The sequence below is a fragment of the Solanum pennellii genome, chromosome 11 (genome assembly GCF_001406875.1).
Source record: "Solanum pennellii chromosome 11, SPENNV200".
Lineage (NCBI taxonomy): Eukaryota > Viridiplantae > Streptophyta > Magnoliopsida > Solanales > Solanaceae > Solanum > Solanum pennellii.
Window position 1 is genome coordinate 8,208,178 of NC_028647.1, and position 17,542 is coordinate 8,225,719.

The 17,542-nt window shown below is 33.5% G+C and overlaps 2 protein-coding genes across 2 annotated transcripts; both read right to left on the bottom strand.

Moving 5' to 3' along the window:
- Nucleotides 1-326: 326 nt before the first annotated feature.
- Nucleotides 327-6,154, bottom strand: LOC107003014 (probable arabinosyltransferase ARAD1). Its single transcript, XM_015201258.2, has 3 exons — nt 5,367-6,154; nt 2,499-2,752; nt 327-1,145 (listed from the first exon to the last, which is right to left on the bottom strand). The coding sequence occupies exons 1-3, from the start codon at nt 5,995-5,997 to the stop codon at nt 594-596; spliced, it is 1,437 nt and encodes a 478-aa protein (XP_015056744.1). The 5' UTR covers nt 5,998-6,154; the 3' UTR covers nt 327-593.
- An 809-nt stretch (nt 6,155-6,963) lies between these two features.
- Nucleotides 6,964-11,088, bottom strand: LOC107003341. Its single transcript, XM_015201655.2, has 2 exons — nt 10,879-11,088; nt 6,964-7,464 (listed from the first exon to the last, which is right to left on the bottom strand). Exon 2 carries the CDS (start codon nt 7,422-7,424, stop codon nt 7,125-7,127), a length of 300 nt encoding a protein of 99 aa, XP_015057141.1. The 5' UTR covers nt 7,425-7,464; nt 10,879-11,088; the 3' UTR covers nt 6,964-7,124.
- Between the last annotated feature and the right edge of the window lie 6,454 nt (nt 11,089-17,542).

Below are 17,542 nucleotides of genomic sequence, written 5' to 3' on the forward strand. Positions count from 1 at the left end.
ATTGTCACTTTTAAAGAAACGACCTAAAGTCACCATTGAAGTTATTCCGTATTTTCAAAAAGCCGCAACGCATTAACTTTGCAACCGTCATGTTACCCTAATAAACAATTTTAACACTTATATAATAATCTGTTTGAAATTGTTTAGTGGATAACATGACGGTTGTAAAGTTAAGGTGTCTTTTTAAAAATACAGGACAACTTCGGTGATGACTTTATGTCTTTTCTCTTACTTTAATTAATACTAACTTTTTCATATTTGGTATTGATTGGCTTAAATATTTTCCTTTAAGGGATGTGTTCTTACATACCAAATAAACAGGATTATAGGCAAGTACAACTGAATAACACACCTTATCAAAATCTCATAAGAATTTGTGTTTATACAAAGAGACTCAATTAAGCTACCTACTAGCACTAAAATTTTGGACAACAACCTCTTTCCATTGAAAGGCACATTGCTCAAACTAAACAAAACCTTGGTGAAAACTATGACTTCTCAGTGTACTTTGATTTAGACTAGTTGTATGAAGCATGTATGATATGATATATTGCCTTTTGAAGCAAGACAAAGGATAAAAAGACTCAGAAAACTCAAGTACAATGGCAACGAAGGGGAACTGAGACACCGGGAGGTTTCCTCTTCTCACGGATGATAGCTTCTTTAATCATGGGCAGTTTTTGGTGAACCTTTCTCCATATGTAATTTATAGCACCATTTGGAGAAATAGGACCAATACCACCTGGTTGACCATTTTCATACTCAAAAATGGGCTGTACTACAGCCATATTACGCCGAAACCTATCTTTTTGCTCATAGGAGTAGCTTCTAAGATGGTTCACGAGCCAACTTGGTTGCAGTGCATCACTAACTGACACAAACACTGCAAATTCTGAATAGTCCACCATCCCTTCAAATGGGAGCTCGATGTTGTCACTAACAATGACAGGAATACAAAGACTTTGAATGGCATCAAAAAGTCGGCATGAGGTTGGTGTGTCCCCTGCAGGGTGCAAGCAGAACTCTGAAGTCCTCATTCCCTTTATAGACTGCTCCTTTCCAGTGGCATTTGGAAAGCCTTCCTCCATCACTACTCTGGGTTCATTTATTAGCAAGTCCCAAAGCTTTTCCCGAACAATTCCTCCCTGCACAAAGAAATACAAGACGATTTAAGTCTGGTGAGCAAGAAGTAGGATGTTATGGTTTAATCTAGACCTTTCATGAGCAGAAACCGTCTATAAAACTTGTACAACTTGTAGCCAAATCAAGAACTAATAAGCATACAACAGAAGGTCCTCTTTGTGCTTCACTCTGACAATGATTTTACCAATCAATGACTTAGTTATACATATAAAACGTTTCTAGACATAGAGCAAGTTCATTTACAGTAGTCCAAGAAATTACAATCATATTGAAATACAAATACATTGTTTTCTGACAATCTGATGATGGAGAGGAGTTTCAGTCATAATCTTGTGAAGAAGCTCCAGTGCAAGAATAGATTAATTGACTTGACTCACAAGTAAAATAGATCATACACCCAGTATGATTGCATGAAGGAAGCAGACAATATAACTTTGTGGATGTCTGGAAGAACTCAACAAACTACCCAATGCCTATGTTTAGCTCCATTGAAGCAAAGGGTTTTTTGTGTCCGTAATAGTTGGGAGAAGGAGACACTAAATAGCTACACGAGACAATTACATACTTAAGTGACCAAAACTTTTGCATGGTTATCTAATAAGACTGATTTTCCATGGGGTACTTCGCTAACGCCTACCAGCACAAGTACCAAGTAACTCTATCCACCACGGCTAAAGTAAGTGGGAAAAAAATTACCTAGCGTTTGTTGTTTCTGCAGGTATAAGAACCCTGATCACCCATTTTCACCTACTTTATTGATGCTATGCAACACCTTGCATTCAAGGACCTTGTTTTCTACCAGGCCTTAATATAATTCAAGCTACTAGTTTTCTCCCAAGCTTTTATAAAATTGTTTCCCTTTATGGACTCATTCAGATTGTTGGAATTACATTCTAAAGTCATGTCATTTTTCATCTCATTCCACCTGCTCTTTTCAACATATGTACAAATATAAGTTACACATCAGCAAACACCAAGATCCATGTGTCAGTTCCACCTTCTACCAACCATTACATTCCACCAACTTTATGTCTGACCAAATGACAACAAATGTCTTAAGAAATGATCTTAGGTAAAATATCTTGGATGAAATTGGTATCCATGAAAGACAATGTTGCCATATCAATCAGATGACAAACACCTAATATTTAATGACAAAGTTGTCTCCATTTGTTTGTATCATTATTGCAAAGAGCTGCAGTCTTATGTGAACAAGCAATCAAAACCTCAACTTTAAGACAAAATAATTGTTTGACCTGACTTATACATAAAAATGGATTATATACACAAATTATTAGAAGCAGGGTTGCAATTTATATGTAGCTAGACTTCTGGAAAAAGTAAATCGTACTGACCCGATGCCTATGTTTAGCCCCTTTGAAGTAAAGAAGGATTTCTCGTTTTTGGTTTTCAGATAAGGGCAAACGAGGAAGTAGATGGGTATAAGGCACTATGACATCCTTCAGCAATGAAACTTGGGTGTGGTGTATCATGTCAGATGAGCTCTCATTAGATACTTTTGAGTCAAGCTTGTACCACCCACCAAAATCAACCACCAGTAGAATTGCTGGAGCAACCTGAGCCTTCACATGCCACATTGCAACAGGGTCTGCCAAAGAATGCTTCAAGTTTTAAAATAACCTGACATTGCAGAGACTATATATAAGATGCTAAGATGTTGTTCCACTTCCAATTTGTTTTCAGGCAGAACATAATTGGGAAAGAACAATCGCACAGTCAATAGAAAAGCAAGGCTGGTAAGACGATCTTACAAAAAGAAACTTGGGTTGTTTGCTACTTCCAATTCATGGTCATACAAGAGTTCTAAAATCAGTTAAGCAACTGCACATGATAAAGAGTCAACATCATACCAACAAACAACTTTTGCCAATCACAAAGCAACCGAAAGAAACAGAATACTGGGTAATATGCAAAATAGAGCAGAAGATGTGTGATGAAAACTGTTTGCAGGATAATGAATCGGTGATCAGAACCGCATTGGATTAAATAATATAGGTGGAAAACGGAAGGAGACTGAAATAGCAAGATATGGCTCATTCAACAAAATACCATCAAAATAGAAGTGCGCTTCACCACATATATGTCATGAAGAATGAACTGACATTCACCTGGAGAATCTCCATAGGTGCATGCCCGTTTATGCAAAATGCAAGAAGGGGAACCACTACTCCACCTAGGTCAATTAATCACTCTTCACAGCCCTATCAAATCCATGTGACCTTAAGAAGGTCTCCAAGAGCCCCGCTTATTACGTTTCGCCTTATAAGATTCAAGCACTTAAGGATAAGTACATTTGACAACTTGAACAGTTGTTACCAAGTCTGATCAAACTCTTCTGGGCTCATAGTTACAACTTAGCGTACATTACATAACTCAGCTGCTCCCCAGTAAAATCGAAAAAAACCAAACCTAAAATCGGACAGCCTTCTTATCCGAAAGCTTCTGATGACGTAAGGCAAGCTCTACATAACAGAAGTGCCACTATCCGGATGATTTTTATACAGAATTTTAAGTTGTGTTGCAAGATATAAGAGTCCAAGTTGGATTCGACAAACATAGAAATCAGCAACTTTTAGCAGCATCTTTCAGTGACTGTTTGATAAGGCTGTAAGGTATGAGTAAATGTAGAATACAACTATATACAAACAGTGTACAATAGCCAACACAAGTGTTATATGAGAATTCATGAATTACATTGCGGCTGCAGTCTAACAGATCAACCAATTGAATCTATGCTAAAAATGAAAGTCTAAGCTAAATATCCACCTATTTCTTGACAATCACCTTCATTAAATTCAGATTTCCAGTTCCACCAGTTATGTCCTTAATTTCTTCAATTAGAGTTGAATGAGTGATGTCCGTTCATCCAACAATGCTGAAGCAGCTATTACGGTCTTTTCTCAATCTTTTTTACCATAACACAAGGCGTAGGACAAAAGGAAAAGGAGGAATGAGATGCTACATACGTAGTTGGAATCCTCCACCTACTTCAACACCTATGGAGGGTAAGCCATTCAGCTGCCATTTGAAGAGCATTTACAAAAGAATACACTGAAAACTTTGCTGGCTCAGTTCCTTCTTTTATTTCAGGGGGGAAAATAAAGAAAAGGAAAATACCTAATTCCAGATTATTTCCAAGCTTCGGAAGTTACTAAAACCAAAAACTAAGATATACAGAAGAATGAAACCCCTCTACAAAAGGTTATCTTAATTGCAAAAAGATCAAATTCTATCTCAATATCATCTATTGCATAAGGTACCGATGGTATCAGGAGTCTCTATAATCCTTAAGACACATGCATAAACAAAGAACTATACAAGCTTCATCTAGAAACACCCGATGTCCAATCTTTCAAGTAACGGTGCACAATAAAACAGTAACTAAAAAGATTAACAGACTCCGGAGCATGGTTATGATGAGTCACAAATTCCCCATCAAATTGCTGATTCAGATCCGTGGCACCAGAACAATACAACCGCAAACTCTAAATTTCTCCATCAAAATTGCAATCATTCATGTTTTACTTTTTAGTAGCATCTAGTATCTTGCAATCCAACTCAACTACTAAATCTAGAATTTTCCTATAACTTCTATCTCAAATCATCTCCAATTAAGAAAAGAATTATAACTTCAAACTTCCTCAAGAAATTAATGTATCATCTAGAGATGTATACTTAGTAATTGGATAGTAGTTTAGGTAGCGAACGACTAACTTGTCCCGTGGAAAAGATGTCATGAACCCAAATATTACTGTGGCACATGGGAAACACTTGAGTTTGAAGTGCTATTCACTCTCACATATACACACATTAACTTGGCTCAAAGGGTTATGCTAAATCTGGAATAATTCCAACTATCCAAAATATCTTCTCTCTACTCCTTCCTCTCTTTCAATCTTTTCTCATCTTCATCTTCTTAATTCTTTCAGGGAACCACAGAGAAGTTCAAGCTCATTAATGGAGTTTTAGCTTCAAATCTTTCCTCTTTCATTTTGCTCATTCAAGATAGTTACAGTTTTATTCATTCTACAAGTAATAAAATTCCCATTTCCGCCTAAATTCTCTGATTTCGATATAACTACATAAACAAAAGAACTATATATTAAGGGTAAAACTGCTAAAATGTCATGAACAAAAATGACTGACATGAATAGCAACTGAACATTTCGAAGCAATGACATATAAGGATGTACACCACTTACCAGTAATAACAAACACATGATCACGACCACCAGAGCGTTTCCAAGCCTCAGTTTGCTTCAAAAAATCCAGAACCATTCTTTGTCTCTGATAGTCCTCATTCCCCTCTTTCTTCCTGAACACACCCTTATTCACAATCAGTTGCATCTCAGCACTCAATGTCGCAAAAAAAGGAACAAAAATCACATCAGCTTCCTCAGCAGTAAACACCCTTTTCGCAAAAGATCCAAGTTTTAATTTTTCAGGTGTCATCAAATCCCCCAAGATCCAATACTCAGCACTGTACTGTTTGATTATTGGGTTTTCTGGATAAGGAAGGGAATTCTTGGAACTTTTTCCTACATGGGTCTTCCTTATTTGATTATCTACTTCACTCCCAATTCTTGAATCTGAATCTAAATCCCAGTAATTTTCCAATAAGCCATAGTTTAGAGATCTTGGAAGATTTGGTACATAAACTTTGATGGAATTTGGAGATGTTTGAAGGTTGATTTGTGGGTTTAGGGAAAGTTGGGTTGGAGAAGAACGGAAGAAGAAAAGAGAGATTGGTAGAATGCAGAGTATAGAAAGGGAGATGAAGAGAGATGGGATGCTGCAGGATGAACGAGTGGCAGTGTTCTTCAATGGTATCATCTTCTTTGATAAAGTAATACTAAATTTGTCAATAACAACACAATCTCCATAGATTTTGTGAAAACATTACCAATAGTGGAAAAATTTGGATTTATGTTTTCATCTCCCCTTACCTAAACTTGGTCCATCTGTATTCCCATGTTATAACCTGGATGGGAGTGAAGATCAAAATCCAACCGAAATCAATAATTCCAATTAAAAAAAAATAATTACCGATTTAATGTTTTGATAATAGTTTTAATTTTTATTATTATTGAGTTATTGATTCTTTAATGATTTGAAGTTTTTTGCACACTGGTTGATTTGGTTTGTCACCTTGTTTTTAAAGTGATTTTTCAATGATATTTTTTGTGTCAATCTTGATGGTTAAGTTGATAACGAGCAACAATTGATAAGTCAATATCTTAATAGTTTTATAACGATTTAGCATGTCAAACTTCAAACTTTGGTAGGATTATTTTTCAACATAATATATAAATGTGCCTTTTTAACTTGACCTTATTTTACGTTTATGTCCTCCAACTTTGAATATGCATAAGTAGACACTTAAACTTGTATAAAGTAAAACAAGAATCCTACATGACACAATACACGTAGGACATAAAATGAGATGTAAATCTATTTGTTAAATTCATACAAGTTTAAGTGTCTACTTGTGCACATAAAAAATTGAAGAACATAAATGTAATTTTGAAGCAAAACACCTAGATGTCCAGTCAACTGCTGCGCCTCAACGCATTTCGGGGAGAACCAGCTAGCTCTGGGTGCAAGTGGCATTTCACCTCTAACCACAACTCACCTGCGAATTCTCCAGAAAAAACAACAAACTAATCATTTAAAGGTCATATTTATGTATTATGGCTTGTTTTTCTGTCGATGTTGCTCTATTATTTTCTCTCAGTTCTACTGATTAATAAAACTCCATAAACACTGGCATATAAAAATGAAAAAAAAAAAAAGGAAGAATGAAAGGGAATATCAACAAATAATTATATAGAAATCCTCCGTTATGTGACAATGTCACCCAAAACTAGATTTTCAAAGTACTGGATTCAAAATTCTATCTGATTTAACGCTAAAAGCAAGCATAATGTCTCCTCTGCACCTACATTCCAGCAGTTACTGGACTAACGCTCCAACACAACCTCGTCAAAGTTCCAGTCTCTGACTATATCCCTCCTCACAGCACGGCTTCTGACAAGCCGTGGGGGGCCTGTTATGCCATTATTCGTATCAGTTGGCTGAGGGGTCACTTTAGAGGTTGTGATGCCACCATTTGCAGCGGGGTGGCCAAGCGATATTTTCTTGATCAAACAATTGGCAATCGCTGAACATCTTCCGTCATTGTCTGAACTTGATACAGAGTAACTTCTGAAGGACTGTGATGGGCTTTCAACACTATGGCACACCAGACATGCCAGACTCATGTTTCACTTTGAGCAGCCTCAAGATGTGAAAACGGTTTTGCTGTAATGATACATTCAAAGAATATAAGGTCCATGGCAAAAGAAAATATGAAGAACAAAAGTGCGTCTGTGTGTGTGATATGCTGTGGTCGCAATAATAGGAAAGGAAGTGTAGAAACCATAGATCAATTGACATGCGATGATTGCTAGTAGAAATCCTTAAATCTATTGGTGACATGCAACATTTTCAACTTTTGCCAATATAACAAACCATGTTGCAATTTCACCAATAATTACAGTACAAGCTAACAACAACCACATCGAACACAAGCTCATCCTACCCCAAAAAAACAAAGAACGTGTTCCCAGGCATGCAGGGTCACAAATTATTAACATACTAGGGAAACTCATGATAGTAAGTGTTCTATTCTAATAAGCATCCATTAGCACAAACATTTTCCAGTGCCAAATTGACTTAACAAATCGTATACAATCCAAACCTCATATAAAATTTTGGAGAAACGAAACAAGATATAGGACTGAAGAGTGTTGTGCCACCATAGTTGTATTATGACTACGAAGATGCAGGCTATTAAAGTGCCACATAGAGTGCTTGCAATTAACTGCTCAATTTTCGACTAGTACACAACTATCCTTGGAAAATGAGCATATATTTCAAAAATCAATAAAACACGTGGAGACTGCCTCTCCTATTCCTTCTACAGCTTATTCTCACAAGGTAACTGAATAAAATGCATTACGAAATATGAACACAACATAAAGCTCTCTCTCTCTCTAATTCCTGAAGTGACCAAATTAAACTTCCAATTTTCTGAATCAGTCCATACAGATGTAAGAAGTTGAATCAACCTTAATTGGCCCAAAAGAAATCAGATCTATTGAAACTTAGCCTCTTATCGACCTGAATTAAGTCATGCTAATTACCACTAAGAGTACTTCTTTTTGCTTTATAACCATTCTTTACCATCATTCTTTCAACTTGATTAGTTGCCAACTCCAAAAACAACCAATCATTTTACTACTAATTTCAGTCTACGATCTTAATACAGAGTACGAAAACTTTTTGGCTCCTGTCATAATGTATGTGAACCAATATCAAGAGACAACAAAATGTCAAGCCAAAAAATTGCAGTCCTCAAGTCTAGAGATACCTATAATAGGATACAAGCCCATGGATAAAGAAACTGGAATAAAAGGTCCACTACACATCTTAATAAAGAAAAGAAATAGAACTATAAGCATGACTGAGACATTCTAGACGCGTAACAGTAATACATTAAGAGCATTAACTTTTTTCTTAAGTCATACTTCCACAAAACAAAGTGCTTTTTGTATTTCATATTTGTGCATGGACAAAGTGCACCTTAATTGTTACGAGTATATGAAAACATAATATTTCTTATCTTTGCTACTTGTCCTCGTCCAGTTATGTAACCGTCTTCCAATTTTGGAATTTAAAAGTTGAAAATCATTATATTCCTTCTTGTTACCAACAAAAAGAAAAGGTGCTGCCAACAAAAAGAAAAGGTGCTGCCTATTACCAGGGCTATATCAAGAATAAGGCACCATGAGAAGTTATATGAGGTGCCCTTTGTTTTTCTTTGGATGAACCAGAGGCTCAAAAGCTATCCTACTTCAAAAACCCACCAAAAGAAAAGCAAGAAATCAACAGACAACTCAAGAAGACATTACCAAATACCAACTATACAAAACCTGTCAACTACAGATTATTTCCTTCATTTTCCTCTGAAGTAGAACAATTTGTCATGGACCACATCACATTGTAAAAAAGAAAGCTTGATAAGTTTCTCAACTTCTACTTGCAGATTTGTGGCATAATGCTTACTAACTTTCTTGTGCAGCTTAACATTTTCTAGTAACAGTGTGTCCAGGATCATCAAGAGTTGGCTTTGGGTACATGCAAATCCAATATCCTAATGCATAACCACTTCCAATATTGAAGCTCGAGTTCTATTAAATAGCAACTGATTTCAAAGATCCAATCAACTTTGAATACAATGAATAGCTGGATAGATAAAATCTTTAGCATTCTAATCAAAAGGAAGAAAACTGAACCGAATAGACGAAGATAAAACATGCAACTCCATCTATATCAAACAAATCATGTCACTTGATTATTACTAGCTGGAATCATTTAGTGCATATAAACTGTATAATAAGCATTGCAAGTCATAATATCAGATTATCAAAATAAACGAGATCCTAATCATAGACTATTTACTATTGGAAACTTCTAGGTATATATTGTTCACTATCAGGTAAGATCCTATTAGAATTGAACTTGTCTTGTTTATTTGACTTGAACCACTCACGACCCTTCCACTGTCTAGCTTATATGGGGAGTGTATAACCCTTTACAACAACAACTACGCCTCAGTTCCAAATAAGTTGGTGTTCGCTATATGAAACATTATTTCATCATTTAAACTCATATCATTTCTTCAAGCATAATAAATAAATAAAATAGAAGTGAAAAATACATTAAGAGATATATGAATAATACTTATACTGATAAATAAATAATAAAAGGTCTGTACTACTCTAAAACCTATCCTCAACAGAGTGTATAACCCTTTGAAGTACATTATCCATCATAAGTCCACTCAATAATATTCTCTCTTGGTATCTGATTATAGCGTCTGTCAAGACAAAAGAGTAACTAAAAAGAAACATAATCCTGAACCTATTTACACCTCTTGATTAGAAAATTGAAAAAAAATGAAACCTTCAATAGTTAAATCCACAGCTGCTCAATGACGCAAAAGTACATAATACACTTCAGCGAAAAGCAATTCTCATCTACAATTAACAATTTCATAAACCTCCTACACCATGAAGATTCATTCCAGTTACAACATACTGCATTTTCGATTCATCACTCAACAATCCCACGATAGCACAAGACAAAAGCAACTAACCCTAGAAATTTAAGGCAAAGCTCCCGGAACGAAAGAATTACCCCATACCTACTTTGTAAACAATACCTTCAACCCAGCATTGATGCACTAAACACCTCAATGTACAATAATAAAAATCAAGACCCGAGTTCAAGAACAACTCAAATTCAAAGAAGAAAGAAAAAGGGGACTCAGCTTTATCAGTTCATTGTTGGCAAAAAATAATTCCTCTAGGCACCACTATCTGAGAAACAGAAAACAATCACCTTGAATCCCTTAAAAGGAAAACTCAAGATTTACCTACAATACACCATAAAACTAAGAAGTACCTCTACCAAAAAGGGTATACACAGGAGAACCCCAATGTACCCAAGAAACAAACAACCAAAAGAAAATGTGGGTAAGTCAAGAAACTTACCACAGATCACTAACACAAAAAGGGTATCACACAAACAAAGAAAAAAAAAATAATCAAGAAAACCTCACAAACAGCACAAAATTAAACTATTTCCCCATTGAGGATCTGATAAACAAACCTTAATTTGTGGGCAGATGAATGCTGGAGTGAATTCCAGGATCTGTTGGGTCGTTAAAGTCGTAGAAAGACTTCACTCAAAATCTGTAAAAATCCACAAAAATAAATGCTTTGGGGTGCATACTCTAACCAATCTTGAATTATCTATTGTACAATACTAAACTACCCCTCTTGGAACCATTTTTGGTAAAATAACAAATTTTTACTTTTGAAATTTTATGTACATATATAATATTCAAGCACAAATCTTTTTAAGGATATTAAGTTATATGTGAGATGATCAAACAAAAACTTATCTAGGTAAAATATTGAGAAAATTTCCTAAATAGTAATTTTAATTTTATGAGTAGGTGTAAAATGGTCTTTTAACTATTCTTTTGTTGGATTCCGTTCTTCTAAGGTTTTGGTCTCTCAAATATATATTTATCAGTTTTAGTCCTTTAAGTATTTAAAAATTTATTAGATTTAGTTTTTGTCCATTTTAATACAAATAACGTAGGTTTATATTATAGTCTGTTTGTAAGGATACCCTGATAGTTGGATTTGATGTAATTTATGTAATTACACTGTCTTGTCTTGTTTGGGAGGACATGTAATTACTTGGTCAACATGTAATTCGTGTAATTGGCAGGGATAATTACATTCTACAATTCATAGGCAGAGATTGTGAATAGCTCATGTAATTACCACCTGGTTACTTTTTAATTTCTTTTTCTATTTATTTCTATTTTAAGTTTTTTGTTTTAATTTCTTTTACTTCTATTATTTTAAGTTTTTTTATCTAAAAATTTGTAAAAGTTCATTTTTTATTTTTTATTATTATATTTTATTTTCTTCTTGTTCTCAACTTTACTTTACGTGATTCTATGTAATTTTCTCGTATTATCTATTTATTTATGTCATGCTTATTTTCTCATTAGCATAATTTTATTAGTATTTTAATTTTTAAATTAAAAAAAAATTATTGTTGAGTAACGTTATAGACTTATGTATTCTTTATTAAGAAAAAATATAAGTAAATTATATTTAATGCTATGTTGCAATTTGTTATAAGAGTATTATGTTAAGCTTTTTTGAATTTATAACTTATGTTATATTTTCAGTTTTATTCTTTCTAGTAATATTGAATTTACGTTGCACGTCATTTTTTAATTAGACTGGATAGATTATATTTTTGTTAAATATTTTTAATAATTTATGATATTTTATTTATATATTATTCCTTTATCAAACATTCATTTGACGATTTTCATAGAAAGTTCATACTTTAGTTGTTACGATCAATTCAATTGAAATACATTAATTTGAAAAAATATAAATCAATTATTTTTTTCACAATATTAGTTACAGAAAATTTGTTTATTAATCAATATATTTTAAAAAAATACATATATCTTAGATATTTAACTTAATGTCATTTATAAAGTTTCTTATTTGTCTGGTGTAAATTTTAAATAATTAGTTTTTATTTTTATAATTTATTATAATTTTATGATTGCAATTGTTCACATGTCCTGTTTGGATGGCACAATGTAATTACTAGGCTGGTAATCACTATCCTAGTAATTACACCAATTGCAATTACCAAGTGGCTTTCTAAACAGACCCTTAATGAAATCCATATCTCGAGAAATTAAATCCTTTAGACATTTTTTCAATTGTTTCTCTCCCTGATAATTTTACTTCAAACTACCTTTACGCAAAGAACTTTAACTCAACAATTCAAAATAAGATTCACAGAGAGAAAAAAAATATGAGTCATAATTTTATTCAACGGACGATAAAATGAGGCATATTGTTGTTACTAATGACTTCAGTATGCTAAACGTTATTATAAAAAGAAAAAAAAAATTATTACCCGTTGAATTACAAAAATTTTACTCCAATAACTTTATTTAAGGAAATTTGTTTAATATTTGACAAGTTGAAATTTATAAAATGATAGATATACAACTTTTTTTGTTTTTTTTTAAAAATGGATTGCATTTATTTTTCTATTTCATATTATTTTACATAGAGAAATTTGAATAAGAAAATCAAATCTCTTATATTTCTTTTGTATAAAAAAATAGAATTAAAAAAAGTCACGTTGATTGTGAACTGTTCATTGTCAAAGAAGGGAACACAACACTGAAGTCATTATCAATAATTATATGCTTCATTTTATCTTTCATTGAATAAAATTAGGATTTGTATCTTCTTTTCTCATTAATTTTATTTTAAATCGTGGAGGTTATTTTTTTTCATAAAAGTAATTTGAAGAAAAAGTAGCAGTGGTAGATAAACAACTTCAAAAGATGGGTTAAAGATTTAACTTCACCAAGAGTTCCGCTAGTATAAATCTACGCTATTTGTAATTAAAAATGGACAAAGACCTAAGTTTTTAAGGACTTAAAAGACTAAAATCGGTAAGTATATAATTAAAGGACCAAAACTGATAAGTTTTTGTATACTAAAAGAGTAAATTAAAACAGGTAAGTGTATAGTTAAAGACCAAAACTGATAAGTTTTTGAATAGTTAAAGGACTAAAACCAACAAAAGTATAGTTAAGGGAGTATTTTAAACCTAATCATCTAGTTAAGATACTATTTATGGCATTTTCTCATAAATTACCCATACTTCGCATGGGATTGAACTATTCTATTAAGTTTACATATGATCATTCAGTACTATTTGTATTTTTGAGAGACAAACTACATTGTTAAGAACAATTATCTTAAGGCAAAACGTTCCTCCGAAATCATAAAGTGTCATATTTTTCTAATTTTCATTTTTGTTGCACAAAAATTACGAGTCATAGAAAGAATTTAAGTATAAGAAAATCTCGATGGAAATAGTATGTCAGAAGTGCAAAATTTTCTCAATTTTAGAAAGTTATAAAGAACAACATCAAACTTTAAAAGAAGAGATCAAAAAGACTCGAGCAACAACACTCTCATGTAAAGTGAAACATCATGTTCATCCAAGAACAAAATTAACTGAATTCAAATGAAGAATATGAACTTCCATGAATCTCTTTTTTTTTAGGCTAAAGGACAGAAATCACATACTTTTAAGATAAACCATTTGATCCTTATAAGTTTATAATTACAGAAATCCCTCAAACTGATACAATTATGTAAGCGTTGATACATTAATCTGATGCGCGAGATAATTAATCGTTAATTAAGATACATTACATTTTATATATGATCACTAATATGATGTACATTTTATACATGATATACTAACCTGATGCACGAGATACATTAATCTGATGCGCTGATACATTAATATGATGCGTATGAGATATTAAAACTAATAGGAAATTATGGTAATAAGAGAATTTAAAGGTGAAATTTTTGTCATTTTTCCCCTTTTAATAATATTTTGTATCATGCATATATAAAAAATGATCCTAAAATTGTAAATATCATAAAAGTTTTTCCTCTTTTTCTAGGAACATTAATTACTATTGCTTAGGTTTCATATCACCGGTCCCAAGTTATTTGCAATTCAAGCTTACTTATTGTTAGGTTATAATATGTAATTACAAAGAATTAATGCAACGATCAACCACGAACAGGAGACATCTGAATGGAAGTGTTCATATCTAGATATTTTAAATCAAAATTTTGATATATAACATATTAAAATCTCACAACATGATTTTGTGAGAACTTGAGCTCACAAATATTCACTAATAATAAGAAAAAAACACGTTGTTTAACACATTTTTAAAAAAATAGTATGTTGGTTGTATATAGGGCTGCGCATATTTTGGTTAAAATAAAAAAACTGACCCAACTAAATTTTTTTGAACATCAGTTTAATTTTTTGATTTTGATTTTATATTTTAAAATTTTAGTTTTTCGATTTGGTTTTAGATTTTGAAATAATTAAATTCGAATAATAAAAAAATCAAATTTTATGGCAACTCAAATATTTAGATCTCAATACATTTACAACCTATAAAAACTGACCCATTAGCCCAACCAAAATGTGAAATCCCTAAACTTAAACTGTGAATAAAAAAATTCGCAATACCCAACCATCACAGACGCCACAAGACCACATCGATTCAATTTCAATTATGGTGTCTTCCATAAATCTATATCGAATGTGGATAGTCCAAGAACTCTAAAAAGTTTGTTGGTTTTAGATAAAAATCTTTCATGATTTTGGCTGAATTTTCAATATACCAAATCACTTGTTTTTGCTTAATATATCTATAATATTGTAGACTTGATCATTAATTTAGTTTGGAAAACTATTTTTTTAAAGAAAGAAAATTAATCCAATTTTAAAAGTTCAACAATAACGATGAAAAAATAGTGTCCAAGATGATGATATTTAAATCGAAAAATTGAATCGAAATATATTGAATCGAAATTGTGAAAACTGAACTAAACCGAATTTATTTTACTTTTTTTTATTTACATTTTCACCAAACAGAAAACCAAAAAATTGAATCGAAATTTACAAATTGAATCGATCGAATGTCCAGCCTTAGTGGTATTCAAGTTTACTGTCATGCCCCAAGGCTACCCCTTAGATGTAATGTCACGACCCAAAACGAGTCGTGAGTGGCACCCACACTTAGCCTACTAGGTGAGCGAACCAACAAATCTAAACCCCAACATTTACCAATAGTTCAACTATAATTAACAAAAATAATACGGAAGATCCAAACTTATTAATGTAACCTAATAAATAAGCTTCTAAATTTAACACTTATTATCCCCAAAATTTGGAAGTCATCACATCAAGAACATCTATCCTCAAATTACCAAGTCTAAGAGTATTTAAGAAACCAAAATAAGTAAAAAAATGGTCCATGTCCGAACTTCAAAGACATCAAGACGTGAATGAGAGAATCCAGCACGAGCTAGAAATAATAGCTCACCCTGAACTCTGATTTGCTGGAGACTGGCTAGAGCTGGGGGCGAGTCGAAGTCGATGGTACACTTGCTGCACTCCACAAAATAACAAAGAAGAAAATACAAGTAGGGGTCAGTACAAGGAACACGTACTGAGTAGGTATCATCGGCCAACTCAAAATAGAAACCAATATATATAGAATAATAATATAAAATCAACTACAATACTTAACAGGTGGCAAGCAACAACACATGAACCGTTGACAACAACACCATAATAGGTACACCATCAATCACAACATCAAGCACACCTATGAGGACTCATGCCTCCACACCATACTCATTTGGGAAATAGGTTCTTTGAGTTTGAGTATATTAAGTTAGTTCAAGATTCCTTTCCTTTAATGTTATCGTGTCTGAACGTGACACTCCGATCCCATATACCGTGTCGGAACGTGACACTCCGATCCAATTATATCATTATTTTATTTCATCAAGACTTCTTTATTCAAGGCGTCATTTTACTAGAAAGGGTTCAAGATTAGAAATTCAACAAGCTCATAATTTTTTGGCCAACCACAAACCACACAATCAAAACATACAACCACATAATCAAGTACATAGGAGACTTTACAATATCACTCAATACATATCAATCGCTATTTAGAGTTTATCTATCACATAGAAATAAACCATAACCTACCTCCACCGAAGAACCGAAATCAAGCAAGCTACCTCTCCAATGCCTTTGCTTTCCTCAATGCCTATGAACCTTTTCAGTCTGAAGTCTAAGTCGCTCGCTTTCTTCGTTCGTTCACGCTCTTCTGCTCTTTTTATTTTTTCTTCTACAGATTCTTTTTACCCTAATTATCATACAATCAATTATAAAAAATGATAAAAGTAACCCACTATTTATTTCACTATTATCTCCTTTAACCACCAACTAAATAAATTATAAAAATTACCCCACTAATTTCATAATTATAATTATGAATAGTCCAAAACACCCATTTAAAATTTAGCGAAAGTCTGACCAAGTCGGGGTTACGCAGCTTGTGACGGCCCGTCGTATCTATGACGGTCCGTCCTGCAGGTCCGTCATGAAGTTCAGAGAAGTAATCCCAGTACCCAGATTCCAAGAGTTGAAGTGTTTTGGAATGAAGACCCTGTGACGGTCCGTCGTATCTATGACGGTCCGTCCTGCAGGTCCGTCATGAAGTTCAGAGAAGTAATCCCAGTACCCAGATTCCAAGAGTTAAAGTGTTTTGGAACGAAGACCCTCGACGGATCGTTGTGCCTATGACGATTCGTCATACTTGCCGTCGGGGGTAATGAAGAGAGCAGCAGAAGAAATTGCACAAGTATGGGACGACGGAGTCCATGACGGTCCGTCGTGACCATGACGATCCGTCGCGTGGCCCGTCGACCCAGTAAGTATTTATCAAAAATAATTCTACTGCTCAAACCGACTAAATGGGTTGTTACAATAGATACCAATTTACCCATCGTTCGTCCTCGAACGATCACAGGAAGAAAAGGGGAGGGCGAGAAAGAGTACCTGAATTTGTAAAAAGATGTGGACATCTTTCTTTCATATCGACCTCACTCTCCCATGTGGACTCTTCAACTGGCCGATCCTTCCACTGTACCTTGATAGATGCAATCTCCTTTGATCTCAACTTGCGGACCTCCCTATCTAGAATGGCAATGGACTCTTCCTCATAAGACAGATTTTCATCAAGAAGAATTGAATCCCAACGAATAATATAATTTCCATCACCATGGTATTTTTTCAGCATAGACAC

Coding starts and splice junctions, on each gene's coding strand:
- LOC107003014 (XM_015201258.2), bottom strand. CDS start 5,997: ATGATACCATTGAAGAACACTGCCACTCGTTCATCCTGCAGCATCCCA. Junction 2,753..5,366: donor TCATGTGTTTGTTATTACTG/GTAAGTGGTGTA, acceptor ATTCTTTGGCAG/ACCCTGTTGCAATGTGGCAT. Junction 1,146..2,498: donor GGGCTAAACATAGGCATCGG/GTCAGTACGATT, acceptor TTCTTTGTGCAG/GGAGGAATTGTTCGGGAAAA.
- LOC107003341 (XM_015201655.2), bottom strand. CDS start 7,424: ATGAGTCTGGCATGTCTGGTGTGCCATAGTGTTGAAAGCCCATCACAG.